Source organism: Balaenoptera physalus (genome assembly GCF_965194825.1).
Source record: "Balaenoptera physalus genome assembly, chromosome: 1".
Lineage (NCBI taxonomy): Eukaryota > Metazoa > Chordata > Mammalia > Artiodactyla > Balaenopteridae > Balaenoptera > Balaenoptera physalus.
The window spans coordinates 190,003,046-190,015,652 of NC_138882.1; the positions used below are offsets into that span (position 1 = coordinate 190,003,046).

General features: G+C 37.2%; 1 protein-coding gene across 8 annotated transcripts in view; it reads left to right on the forward strand.

Moving 5' to 3' along the window:
* The window catches only part of RERE (arginine-glutamic acid dipeptide repeats), a 419,625-nt gene that overhangs the window by 297,585 nt on the left and 109,433 nt on the right, over nt 1–12,607 (forward strand). For all 8 annotated transcript variants that reach the window (XM_082460931.1, XM_082460929.1, XM_082460934.1 and 5 more), the window contains 2 exons: nt 929–1,053; nt 2,133–2,232. In XM_082460931.1, coding sequence (XP_082317057.1) covers nt 929–1,053; nt 2,133–2,232 — 225 coding nt within the window. The remainder of the gene's footprint in view (nt 1–928; nt 1,054–2,132; nt 2,233–12,607) is intronic.

The window sequence follows — 12,607 nt, forward strand, 5'->3', positions numbered from 1 at the left end:
AAGTCCTCTCCTCCTGAAACCACTGCTCATCTAATTTCCGTCACCATCATTTTAGTTCAGCTATGGTTTTTAAAATAAATAAATTAATTAGTTAATTAATTTATGGCTGTGTTGGGTCTTCCGTGCTGTGCGTGGGCTTTCTCTAGTTGTGGGGACTACACGAGCGGGGGCTACTCTTCGTAGCGGTGTGCGGGCTTCTCACTGCAGTGGCTTCTCTTGTTGCAGAGCACGGGCTCTAGGGCACGCGGGCTTCAGTAGTTGTGGCGCACGGGCTTAGTTGCTCCGCGGCATGTAGGATCTTCCCGGACCAGGGCCCGAACCCGTGTCCCCTGCATTGGCAGGCGGATTCTTCACCACTGCACCACCAGGGAAGTTCCTTCAGCTGTGTTTTTAATGTTACCGTGATGGCTCTTTTGGATGTTCACCCTGACTCATCGATACTGACTCTCTGGAAAGCAGCATTAGTTCAGTAGGGTAGTTCAGTTCTTTTCTTAGCACCTGTCCTTAGGTGAGGTTCCACTATTTGTATATATCTCTTTGTAAACATATTATTATATTGGAAATGTGTGTGGTTCTCCCTTCTTTATCAAGCAGGTCTTATTTCCTGAAACATTGTTTTGTTTCATCATTTCTTTTATTCACACGTGCCCATTTCTTTCTCCCTCTGAGGACGGTACTGGCACTGGTTTAATTTGACACTGTTTGCTTCTCCTTAAGTAGAGATTGAGCAGTCCATTGTGAAATCTTCTGTGGTGAAATGATCCTGAAATGTGTGCTAGGCCAGCTTCAGTGACTCATGATTTTCCTGTTATTTCAGCACTGCCAAAAGAAAGGCTTAGTAAGCTACTGCATCTGTCCCCAAGGCCTGCCTGCACAGGCACCTCTTTAAGTGTGCCTTGATTGTGACTTCTTCGTCCCTGTCTTACAGGCCAAACTTCCCGATTTGCAACCATTCCCTTCTCCCGATGGTGACACTGTGACCCAACATGAGGAACTGGTCTGGATGCCAGGAGTTAATGACTGTGACCTCCTTATGTACTTGAGGGCAGCAAGGTAAAAGGAATCCACACCATTCTGCTTTGTGAATTGATTAGTGGGCAACAAACTTTCTCCTTTCCCCTGAAATTCTATTTATATCTTGGGCATTCTGACTTTATGTTTTGTTATACTCTCTGTATTCAGAGCCCTGATCCTTGTTACCAGAGAAACATAGCTTACCATGGTAAAATCACTTTTTTCTCCTTGGTGTTTGCCCCACATTAGATTTTAGAAGTCTTCAGAAGGAAAACATCTTAAGCCATGCATGCAATTATCAACACCTCTTAATACAGCTGAGTAATTGGCTCATTCAGCTTACCTTAAAATCCCTTTACAGGTTTCTTTACTCTGTGGCTGTTCAGTGGTACCTAACCTAAACTTTATGTTTTGGGGGCTTACCTGTATGAGTACTTGCTAACCTGAAAATGCCGAGACTGCAAAATTAGAAGTTTTAAGTCTGTCCCAGACACATCATAGTGCAGGCAGAGCCTTCCTTTGTCTGCAGGGGCTTCTGGGACTCACTCACTGTAGTATCAACAACATGCAACAGAAACGCTGAAACAGGTGGTGATGCAATATTAGCTCTGGCTGTTCTGTGGTCAGCAGTGCAGCTTGGAGGCTGCAGCAGGGATGGAGGCTTCAGGGGAGGGGTGACTACTAAGAGTTCTTTTCACCTCTTTTCCTCTTTCAATTTGCTTAGAGATAGTTGATGTATAGTATGAAAGGAATGAAGTAAAGTTTCAGCGGATTTAATTTTAGATATTTTCTGGAGACTTTTCTTTCAAAACATTGTAACCCAGCCGACTGCTGTGGCAGATAGCTTTAGATCACTCATGCCCCCAAGACTAAAATCTGAGCACTGATAAGGCATGGGAAGAAATGACAAACGGAGCTGAATAAAAATAACGTTCCTTTTTCTCAGTGAGTGAAGGGTGAACTGCAGAGGAACTTAAATTTTTTATTTTTAAACAAGAAGAGCAGCAAGGCTGAGGACTCATGCGTGTAGTGGTGGAATTTGGTCTGGGCTGAAGATGCGCTCTGGAAGCGGAGGGTTGAAATGTCTGTGCTGCCGTCTTCCCTTCCCGTCTCCGCAGGAGCATGGCGGCCTTTGCGGGGATGTGTGACGGAGGCTCCACGGAAGACGGCTGCGTCGCGGCCTCGCGGGATGACACCACCCTCAACGCGCTGAACACAGTGAGTCCTTTGAAGTTGCGCCGGGTGGGAAGAAAGTTCGTTTTTCCCCTGTGCTGGCGTAGGGAATATGCGATGATCATGGAGCATGAAGGGGCCTGGCATCTGAGGAGTAAGTACTGTGGTCTGCCGCTGGGATTGAAAGATTTGACTCGTGGTCCTGGTGGTAGGGCTCCATGACCTTGGCCAGCGACGCGGCACCTGCAGATTCACCTCCTGATCTGCGTGTGTGCTTCAGGATCGTGGCGAGCCTCTGCTGAGAGCCTCATGCTGGTGGTTAATCTTCACTGAGATCTCACCAAGCCGAGGACTAGGCACAGGGATCTTACTGAATCCTCCCGACACCGCTCTGAAGGAGGCTCCGTTATTACCACCATGTGGACACAGGAAATAAGTTGAGAGCAGTTAAGTCACGATCCAAGGTCATACACTCAAGATGTGAATCCAGAGGCCACGCTTTTCCCCTTAATGTATTCGGAAGGGCACGGAGGGAATAGAGAAAAAGCTTGACTTCTTTGAACAAATTTGGTTTTTATAGATTTGGCTTTGGAACCATGTAAACATTTCACATGATTATAAAACAAAATTAAGTTTAAAAAAAAATAACAATCCTTAAAAAAATCTAAAGTAAAACATAGCACACGAGCATAATGGTGCTGAGTTGGTTGCGTGACGTCCTGCACGGACACTCATCTGCTTTAATCCTTTGACTCCATAGCAGCTCAGAATAACAAAACTCGAGCGGCTACAAACAGTAGGATTCCTGAAACCTGTTCACTTTTTTTTTTGGACACTCCTTTTTGACCTTGGAGTATATCCTACAGGGCTGTACAGGAAAATTAATGTATCTTAAAGTTCCTTGAAATAATTCTTCTTCTGGGTGTTCACTAATGTGAAATCATCAGATCTGAAGTAATAATGAATTTTTATGGATTTCTGATCTGTTACTAGTCTGCAGGGTTATGTGTACTTACACAGGACATTGAGCATGAGGCTGAGCAGCTCTTCTGATGATTCACTGAGTGTAATGTGAGCGCCCTTTTTGTTTGTCTTTTTCTTGAGAGGTCACTGTAGTTGGAAGGGACTTTCAAAATCATCTGTTCCCATCTCTAAATAGATAAGAATTGGAGGCGTAGAAAGACCACATGACTTGTTTGAATGCCAGCAATGCAAAAAGTTGATAACAGATCCCAATTTAGGGATCTTGCTTGCTTTCGGGGAAGCATGTAGATATCTGAACGACATAGTTGATTTTTATTCCTGGTCTAGTTGTGTTTCTTGAGTATCACATAATGTTATAATAGCCTCATATGTTGGAGGTTGATTCATCTTGCTGCCATGTTCTAAATAAGTGAATGATTTTTCATATTCCCATTTACTTTCTCAGCTATTTTATACTTTGAATTTTTGTTGTTATAAGGAATCCTTATTCTGAACATATAGTGATAGAGCCAGAAGGGGCCTTTGAGATTATTTTTACAGATGAGAAAACTGAGACACAGAGATTGATGATACTGCAAACAGTGGCTATGGCAGATGTATGTCTGTGAATTCAAAATACCCTAAAAAATGTGTGTATATTTAAAGTAACTCTTCGATGTGAGTTTGTTTTCTGTTGGGTTTTTGTGTAAAAGCTTTATGAAAAAAATTCTCCTTTCATGACTCTGCTGATCAGTTGAATTTTGAATAACAAAGATGTTGCCATATTTAATTAAATGTCTGTTTTTGGCACTTTCCTGAATTTGTCTAATTTATTCTCTGTCTTATTCCAACCCCTCTAAGGATTCTGTAGAACATACTTCTGTACAGAAATAATTCGGGTTATTTTTGCCTGTGATCCTTTGTAGCAAGTTCCTTCTGAAGTTTTCTTAAGCATTGCCAGAGGGTTTTGGTTTTATGAGTTTTTGTTTCTGAGAAGGTACTTTCTCATCATTTGAAAATCTTCCTGCCTAGGTGAGCCCAAGATGGCTCAGGTGTTGGGTTATGCAGTATAAGTGCATTTAGCCATCAAAAGGCTGAGTTGTATGCTCATTTTGTGATGAAAAGAAACTTTTAGTGGCTGTTTTAATTTTTAAACTTCATTGTTGTACTGGCTCACAGAAACTGTAGGCACTTTCTTTAATGAGAAGTGGAGTGATTGGAAAAATCTTGAGAGAAGTTAATGTTTATTTTGACTTCCTTGGAGTAAGGGAGGTTTTGAGCTATGTTAAGTAATGAAAAGATAAATGCATTGTCATGTGAGAAGTATTTGTTGTTTCTTAGAGTGTAGCAAAGAGTCAAAACAAGGTTAGGCATTTATCAGCTTAGGAAATAGACACAGGTTTATTCTATTTCCCAGTACAATGTAGAAATTTAAAGTATACGGAATCTGCGGTACGGCTACATTAGAGTATGTTTAATATCCCAGTAGGACTATTTGAATTAAAATGCATGTAAATAAATAGTTTGTTTAAAACTGTAGTCACTAATAAAACATTTTTAAACTGTTAATTCTTTTTGACAACTATATGTACCTGTTTTAAAATATAAGGTCTTCAGGATTACTTGTTTTGACTTTTTTCTTCATTATTCGCAAATGAGAGTTTTAGTGTGTATTTAAAAAAACTTAACTGGGGTGTAATTTCTGTATAATAAATTGCTCTGGTTTAAAGTATACAATTTGATGAGTTTTTGTAGATGTGTGTGCCAGTGAAACTACTACAGTGTTCAAGATAGAAATCATTTCCAGCATCTCCAAAAGTTGCCTCATGCCCTTTTATAATCCTTTGCTGCTTCCAGTCTCAGATAACCACTGATATGTTTTCTCTCATTATAGACTAGTTGCATTTTCTAAAATGTTGCATGAATAGAATAACATTGTATGTAATACTTGGGGTCTGGATTCTTTCAGCATAGTAATATTACAATAGATTTATGTTGTTGCATTATCAATAGCGCAGTCCTTTTTATTGCTGAGTAGTATTCCAGTGTATGGATATTCATAATATTTTATCCATTCACCTGGTGATGGACATTTTTTTGTTTTCCAAGCTTTTGGCCATTATGAACCTTGTTATGCAAGCCTTTCTGTAGAACATATATTTTCATTTCTCTTGAGTAAATACCTAGCAGTGAAGTTGCAGGAATGTATATGTGCAGGTAGCTTTTTAAGAAACTGTCAAACAGGTTTCCACAGTGGCTGTGCCATTTTACGTTCCCATCAGTAGTGTGTTAGAATTTCAGTTCTTCAACATCCCCCACGAGACTTGATGTTTTCAGTCTTTAAAATTTTTAGTCATTCTAATGGATGTGGAGTGATATGTCATTGAGGTTTTCATTTAAATTTCCTGACTGTTGGTGATGTTGAGCGTCTTTTCATGTCTTAAAGCCCATTTGTATATCTTCTTTTGTGAAGTATCTTTTGCCTAATTTAAAAAATTGAATTATTTGGCCTTTAGTATGATTTATTTGTAAGAATTTATATTGCAAATGCAAGTGCTTTGATACATGTATTGTAAATATTTTCTCCCATACTATGAGTTTTTTTTTTTTATAATGGTGTGTTTCTAAGAGTAAAATACTTAATTTTGCTGGAGTCTGATGTATCTTTTTCCTTTTATGAAAGTTTCTTTGATCATCCCATGATTACAAAGATTGTTTCTGTGCTTTCTTCTTGAAGTTTTAGTTCTTACATTTAGACCTGTTGTTCATTTCAAATTAATTTTGCATGTGATGCAAGGTAGAGGTGAAAGTTCATTCTTTCCTACACAGATGCCAGTTGTTGGAGCCACATTTGTTGAAAATAGTCTTTTCTCATTGAATTGCCTTGATGCCTTTATTGAGCAAGCACTGATTGTATATGTTTGGGTTTTTTTTTTTAATATTCTGTTATGTTTAACTGATCTAATATTATATCTATTTTTTTTAACCGGTACTTCAGTATTTTGAATACTATAGCTTTATAGGAACTCAGGTGGTGTAAGTCTTTCTATTTTGTACTTGTTTTCAAGGTTGCTTTGGCTCTTTTAGGTCATTTGCATTTCCATATAAATTTCAGAATCAGCTTGTCAGTTTCTATTTTAAAAAAGGCTTTGATGGAATTTTGATTGAGATTGCGTTGAATCTGTGGATCTATTTAGGAAGACTTGACATCTTAACAATTTGAATCTTCAAATCCATGAACATGATATAGTATCTCTCCCTTTTTAAAAAAGGTTTCTTTAATTTTTTTGAGTAAGACTTTGCAGTTTTCACTGTACAAGTTTTGTACATATTTTGTAAAATTTATCCCTTAAGTAATTATTGTTTGAAGATTCTATTGTTAATAAAATAGTATTTTTAAATTTCATTGTCTACATGTTCATTGATAGGATAGACATACAATCAGTTTTTATGAGTTTACCTTGTATTATTTTATACAAAGAATACACGGTCAACACTAGTAGCTTTCTGGTTGGTTCCTTAGGATTTTCTGTGTGCACGGTCATGTCATCTGCAAATAAAGATAGCTTTACCTCTTTCTGATTTATGTGTTTTATTTCTTTTCTGTGCTTTCTTGCACTTGCTTGAACCTCCAGTACAGTACTGAATAGAAATGATGAGAATGGACATCTTTGCTTTCTTTCTCATCTTAAGGAAAAAACATTCAGTCCTTCAGTGTTAAGTACAATGTAGGATTTTTGTTGTTGTTTAATCAAGCTGAGAATGTTCCCTTTTATTTCTAAGTTTGTTGAGGTTTTTACCATGAATGGCCATTGAATTTCGTCAGATGCTGTTTTTTTTTCCTTTTGTATCTAATGAAATGATCATATGGTTGTTATATACTTTGTTAGTATGGTGAATTATATTGATTCATTTCAAATGTTAAACCAACTGTGCATTCCTAGATTAAATTCTGCTTGGGCATTCTGTACTATTGGATTCAATTTGCTATTATTTTGTTAAAAACTTTTACATTTGTGTTCATGAGGGATAGTGAGCTGTAGTCTTCTTTCTTTGTAGTACCTTTGTCTGGTTTTGATATCAGAGTAATACTGATTTCAGAAATTAGTTGGGAAACATTTCCTCCTACTCTGTTTTTCTCTTAAAGAGTTTGTAAAGGATTGATTTTTTTTCTTTGTTAAATGTTTGATAGAATTGACAGTGAAGCCGTCTGGGACTAAATTTTTTTAATGGAAACTTAACGAGTGTTACTGAAACCAGGTTCGTACTGCTCACCACACAACAGGCCAATAAATCGAGAGAGGAATAGTGACTTTATTCCGGAAGCTGGCAGACCAAGAAGATGTGGACTCGTGTCCCAAAGAACCACCTCACCTGAGTTAGAATTCAGGCTTCTTTTATACCAAAAGGGAGGGGGGTGGGTGGTTGTTGCAGACTTCCTGGTGCCAGAATCCTTTGGTCTTGCAGCTGTCCACATAGATCTGGTCACAATGTTCTCATAAGCCTCCAAAAATACAGTTGTCATTTTCTGTTCTGCAACTTTTTACCTCTATATGAATGGGAAAATGTTATACCTTTAAAGGTCAGAGCCTTGAGAATGGGCTATCATATATATTTCAAGCTGTAGGCAACATTCTTTTACAAAGGTGAAGAGCCAGCGTGACTCAGCACAGGTAACAGAGCCCGAGTGTTAGAGCTAAAGGTATAGGTCTGATATGGAGTCAGGTTTGTTCTTCTCGATTACAAAAGTACAGATAGACATAGGCCTATTCAGATTTTATATTTTGTTATGTGTCAATAGTAATCTATTGATCTCTAAATGTTTTGTTTATTTCATCTGGGATATCAAATTTGTTGGTAAAAATTACGAATTATTTCTGTAGTATCTTTTTATGTCTATAGGGATCTGTAATTTTGACTTTTCATTCTTAATATTGCTAATTTGTTTCATCTTAATCATTCTAAATAGAAGGTTATCAATATTATTGATCTTTTCAGATAGGTAGCATTTGGTTTCATTGATTTTTCTCTGTCTGCTTTCTAGTTCATTGATCTCCCAATCTTATTTTTATTAGTTCTTTTCTACTTATTTTGGGTTAGTTTGATTACTTTTCCCCCTAGCTTCCTAAAATGGGATCTTAGATAACTGATTTTATCACAAATTCTAATTTGTAATTAGAATGGAACATTCTGTTACCATTTTGTTAAAAAATTTAAAAAAAAATTTTATGTGTGATTTCTTCTTTTACCCATGCATTGTTTGGAATTAAATTGTTTAATCACCAGGGACTTGGGATTTGTCTCTCCCTGCCCCCCTCTCTCTCCCTGCCACCCCTCTCTCTCTGCCCTCCCTCTCTCCCCACCCCCTCTCTCCCCACCCCACCTCCTTCCCTCCCTCCCCCCTCCTTTTGGAATGTTATTGATTTCTAATTTAGTTCTGCTGTGGTCAAAGAGTACCCAGTAAGATTTCAGTCTTTTGAAATCTGAGACTTGTTTCTTGGCTCAGCATGTGATTTACCTTGGTGAATGTTCCATGTACACTTGTAATGAACTTATGTTCTGCAGTTGTTAGGTGTACTGTTTTATAATTGTCAGTTTCTTTGAGGTGGTTTATATTATCATTCAGATGTTCTCTGTCTTACTATCTAGTTGTATTGTCAGTTACTCAGAGAGATGTATTAAAGTCTTGTGAATTTGTTTATTTCTCCTTTTAGTTCTGTTAGTTTTTGCTTCATATGTATGGAAGTTGTATCATTAGGTGCATGAAGGTTTATAATATTTATCTTTCTCCTTTAACCTTTTTGGTGTAACCCTTTTTGTGTCTAGTAGTACTCTTTTGTCATGAACTCAGTTTTGTCTAAAATTAATACAGCTACTCTGACTTTCTTATGCCTGTTGTCTGCATGTGGTATATCTTCTTCCAGCTTCTTACTTTGTTTTTTTTTTTTAATTATTATTAATTAATTTATTTATTTTTGGCTGTGTTGGGTCTTCGTTTCTGTGCGAGGGCTTCCTCTAGTTGCAGCAAGTGGGGGCCACTCTTCATCGCGGTGCGTGGGCCTCTCACTATCGTGGCCTCTCTTGTTGCGGAGCACAGGCTCCAGACGCGCAGGCTCAGTAATTGTGGCTCACGGGCCCAGTTGCTCCGCGGCATGTGGAATCTTCCCAGACCAGGGCTCGAACCCATGTCCCCTGCATTAGCAGGCAGATTCTCAACCACTGCGCCACCAGGGAAGCCCACAGCTTCTTACTTTGAATCCTGATTTTTTCTTTTATTTAAAGTACCTCTCTTGTGTACTTTAAGCTTTTCAGTTGTTTCTTGCTTTTTTATCCAGTCTGGCAAGCTCTACCTTTTGTTTGGAGTGTTTAGTCCATTTTAATATAGTGCACATGTTTCTCAGGTTGTATAAAACTTGAGCCACATACAGTTTTAATAGCAGAGCTGTCATTGGAGAATCACAGAAGTAGTTAATATATAAATATCTTACTTTCATGGCCACATGATGATACTTTTGATTCAACAGTGAACTTGCAGACTAGTTAGGTAAACAGTTCTTTGTGTGCTCATTCATGTTAAAATGTATTTCTTATCTTTTTACTTCTTACATAAAAAACAGTTTTATACTGATAGAGAGGAAGAAGATATAATAAATGTGTTGGCCTCTCTTATTGCAAGAGGAGGGTATTCTTAGTAACCACAGGCATACTCCTTAATGTGCGTCAGCAAAGATAGGTTTTATTATATTTTACTATTTTAAATTGTGAATACCTGTGAATGCAAAATTGTTTTATTCATAACTTTATGTTATATATATATTAAATAACATATTAAAATATGACAAAGCAATGGTGCTGTCTGTGGAATATCTTAACATAGAAATGTTTCTGTGTGTGCTGTACCAGGTATATGTTTCTCCAAATGAAATTTTAATTAGGCTTATTGTACACTTTTAGCATATATGTAAATTTTAAGCATAATTGCTATATAACATATAAATGGCCCATATTATTCTAATGGAGTTAATTCAGCCATCTTTAAAGGCGTACATTTATTTGGCCTTTTATAAAATAGACCTTTATATTTATGCTTGGAAACTGCCCCAGAGCCCTTTAGTTTGAGACTAGGGTTTTCTGGAAAATATCATGCTGACTTATTTTTCCTAAATTGATACTGGATTTTATTATTTGAGCTCAAGTATCTTTCCCATTTTCTAAATAAAGTTCAAATTCTTTGACTTTTCTTTCTCAGAAACTTATTTGCATGCTTATGTTTACCTTCTCTTGCTAACACTAAACATACATATTTTCACTATGTATAAGTAAAATTTATAATCACGCAGCAAAGATTTCACCTTTGCCTGGACAGTTTTATTCCCTGAAATATGGATGGCTGTTAGACGTTTGGATTAAGCTTTTTACATATTCAAGAGAGTGTGTATGTGTTTGCTTACGTATTTATGCACACCCACATCTCCTTCAACAAAGGATGAAAGGCCTCCAATAGCTTAATCGTTAGTTTTTATCTCTGATCTATAAATATCACTATTTGTTAACCATTGAGTATTAATCATCTTTGTTTTCTGTGCTTTAGCCCGATGCCTGGTACAGGGTAGAGAGGCACTAAATATTTGTTGAATGATGGAATAAGTAAATCAGGTCCAAGTCCAAATCACACTTGATCACCCAGAACTTGTTGTTGTAAAGTTGGCATAGCAGAGTATGCAGATAAGCCTACTCTAAGAATCATTTTCATCTTCCTCTCTTTTATTCTAAAAAATTAAGTCTGTAGAATTTCTGTCAGAGATCTTCTATTTGTTCCTTGTAAATGGACTTCACTAAAGCATCTGGCCCTGGATTAGCTTTGCAGTGCTTCGGACTTTAATGAATGTTGAGTCTGTTCCAGCTCCCAAATAAGGCATTGCCAGGAGGCCCTTTTATGATGCTTTGCCTACGGTATATGGTCAGGGTTCTTCTGAAATTCATTCCACACTCACACCCTTTGCTTAAATTCTTCTCTTTTTACTCTTTCTCCATTAGATTAGTCCCCATTAATTGGTTGTAGGGTGGTGGTTTTTTTGTCTCAGGATTTTGGTTGAAAAGAGTAATAGTTGATAATGCTATATGATTTCTTTTTATGGAAATCCAGTAATTACAAGAACACCTTATTTAAATCAGTCTTGACAAGCACCTTTGCTAGGGTTTTATTTATGTTGTAACAGGATATTGGACTCTACCTCATATTATATTGTTAATGATAGTAGAAGTGAAATTGCTGAAAGAGACCATGTAGTGAAGTTTTCTGGTGTAACCATGACCTTTTCAACTGAGTATCAGCATAATAATATACAAATTTGAGTTTTTATTTATTGTGTTTTGACCAATTAGAAATATTTTGAACTTCTGTTCTGAAAATTTTTTGTTTTAGACATTTATCAGTGTGGTTCCCTTTGGTTCTCAGGGGTGGGTGAGGAGATAAAAGGCCACTTACATTATCAGCCTCTGGGAATGGCGTCTTCATTACTTAACTGTAGTAGTGATTTTATTTTTGATAATTTTTTTAACACAGAAGTCTGGCTGTAAGTTCTTCTGGTCTGTGGTGTTGCTGAATCAGCTCACAGTTGTGGCCCCACTTTGCTTTTCAGTATGAACCACTCACAGGTTTCTTTAGCCATTTCTTTCTTTTATCTCTTTTTAATATAATAGTTTTATTGAAGTATAATTCATGTACTATATATTTCACATATTTAAAGTGTACAATTTAATGGCTTTCAATATATTCAGATTTGTGTTAACTACCACCACGATCAATTTTAGAACATTTTCACCCCCCAAGGAAACCTGTGCTCATTAGTCACTCCCCACCTCCCATCTCTCCTCACCCCACCCCGGCAGCCATTATTATATTATTATTATATTCTGCCTTCCATGTCTATGGATTCCCGTGTTGTGAACATTTCGTTTAAGTGGAATTGTGCAATATGTGGTCTTTTGTAACTGGTTTGTTTCACTGAGGGTAATGTTTCTAATTTTCATCCATGGTGTAGTTTTTATATGTGTGTGTGTGTGTGTAACCATTTTTATGTATAACCATTTTATTTCTCCTTCTGGTCAGCTTTGTCTGTATGTATGTCTTAAAATGCGACACCTGCACTAAAGCAACGCTTGTCAGATTTGATCAGCATATGGTGTCAAGGAGTTAACTTCAGTTGTCCCAAAAGCTCACCTCAGTGCAGTCCAAGCCTTCATGAATGTGCACATCACATTCATTTTTTTCTTGTGTTTTGTCTTTGTCCTGTTTTGTTTCATTTTTCTTCACGTTTTTGCCTTTCCTAAGCCATTTATCTCCCGCTCTCAGCTCTTTGACTGAATTTTCAGCCAGGCAGGGGACTTTAAATTTATCACTGTTATTTTCATTTTATTAGGTATCAACTATTGGTCAGTTGCCTGATGTCATTAA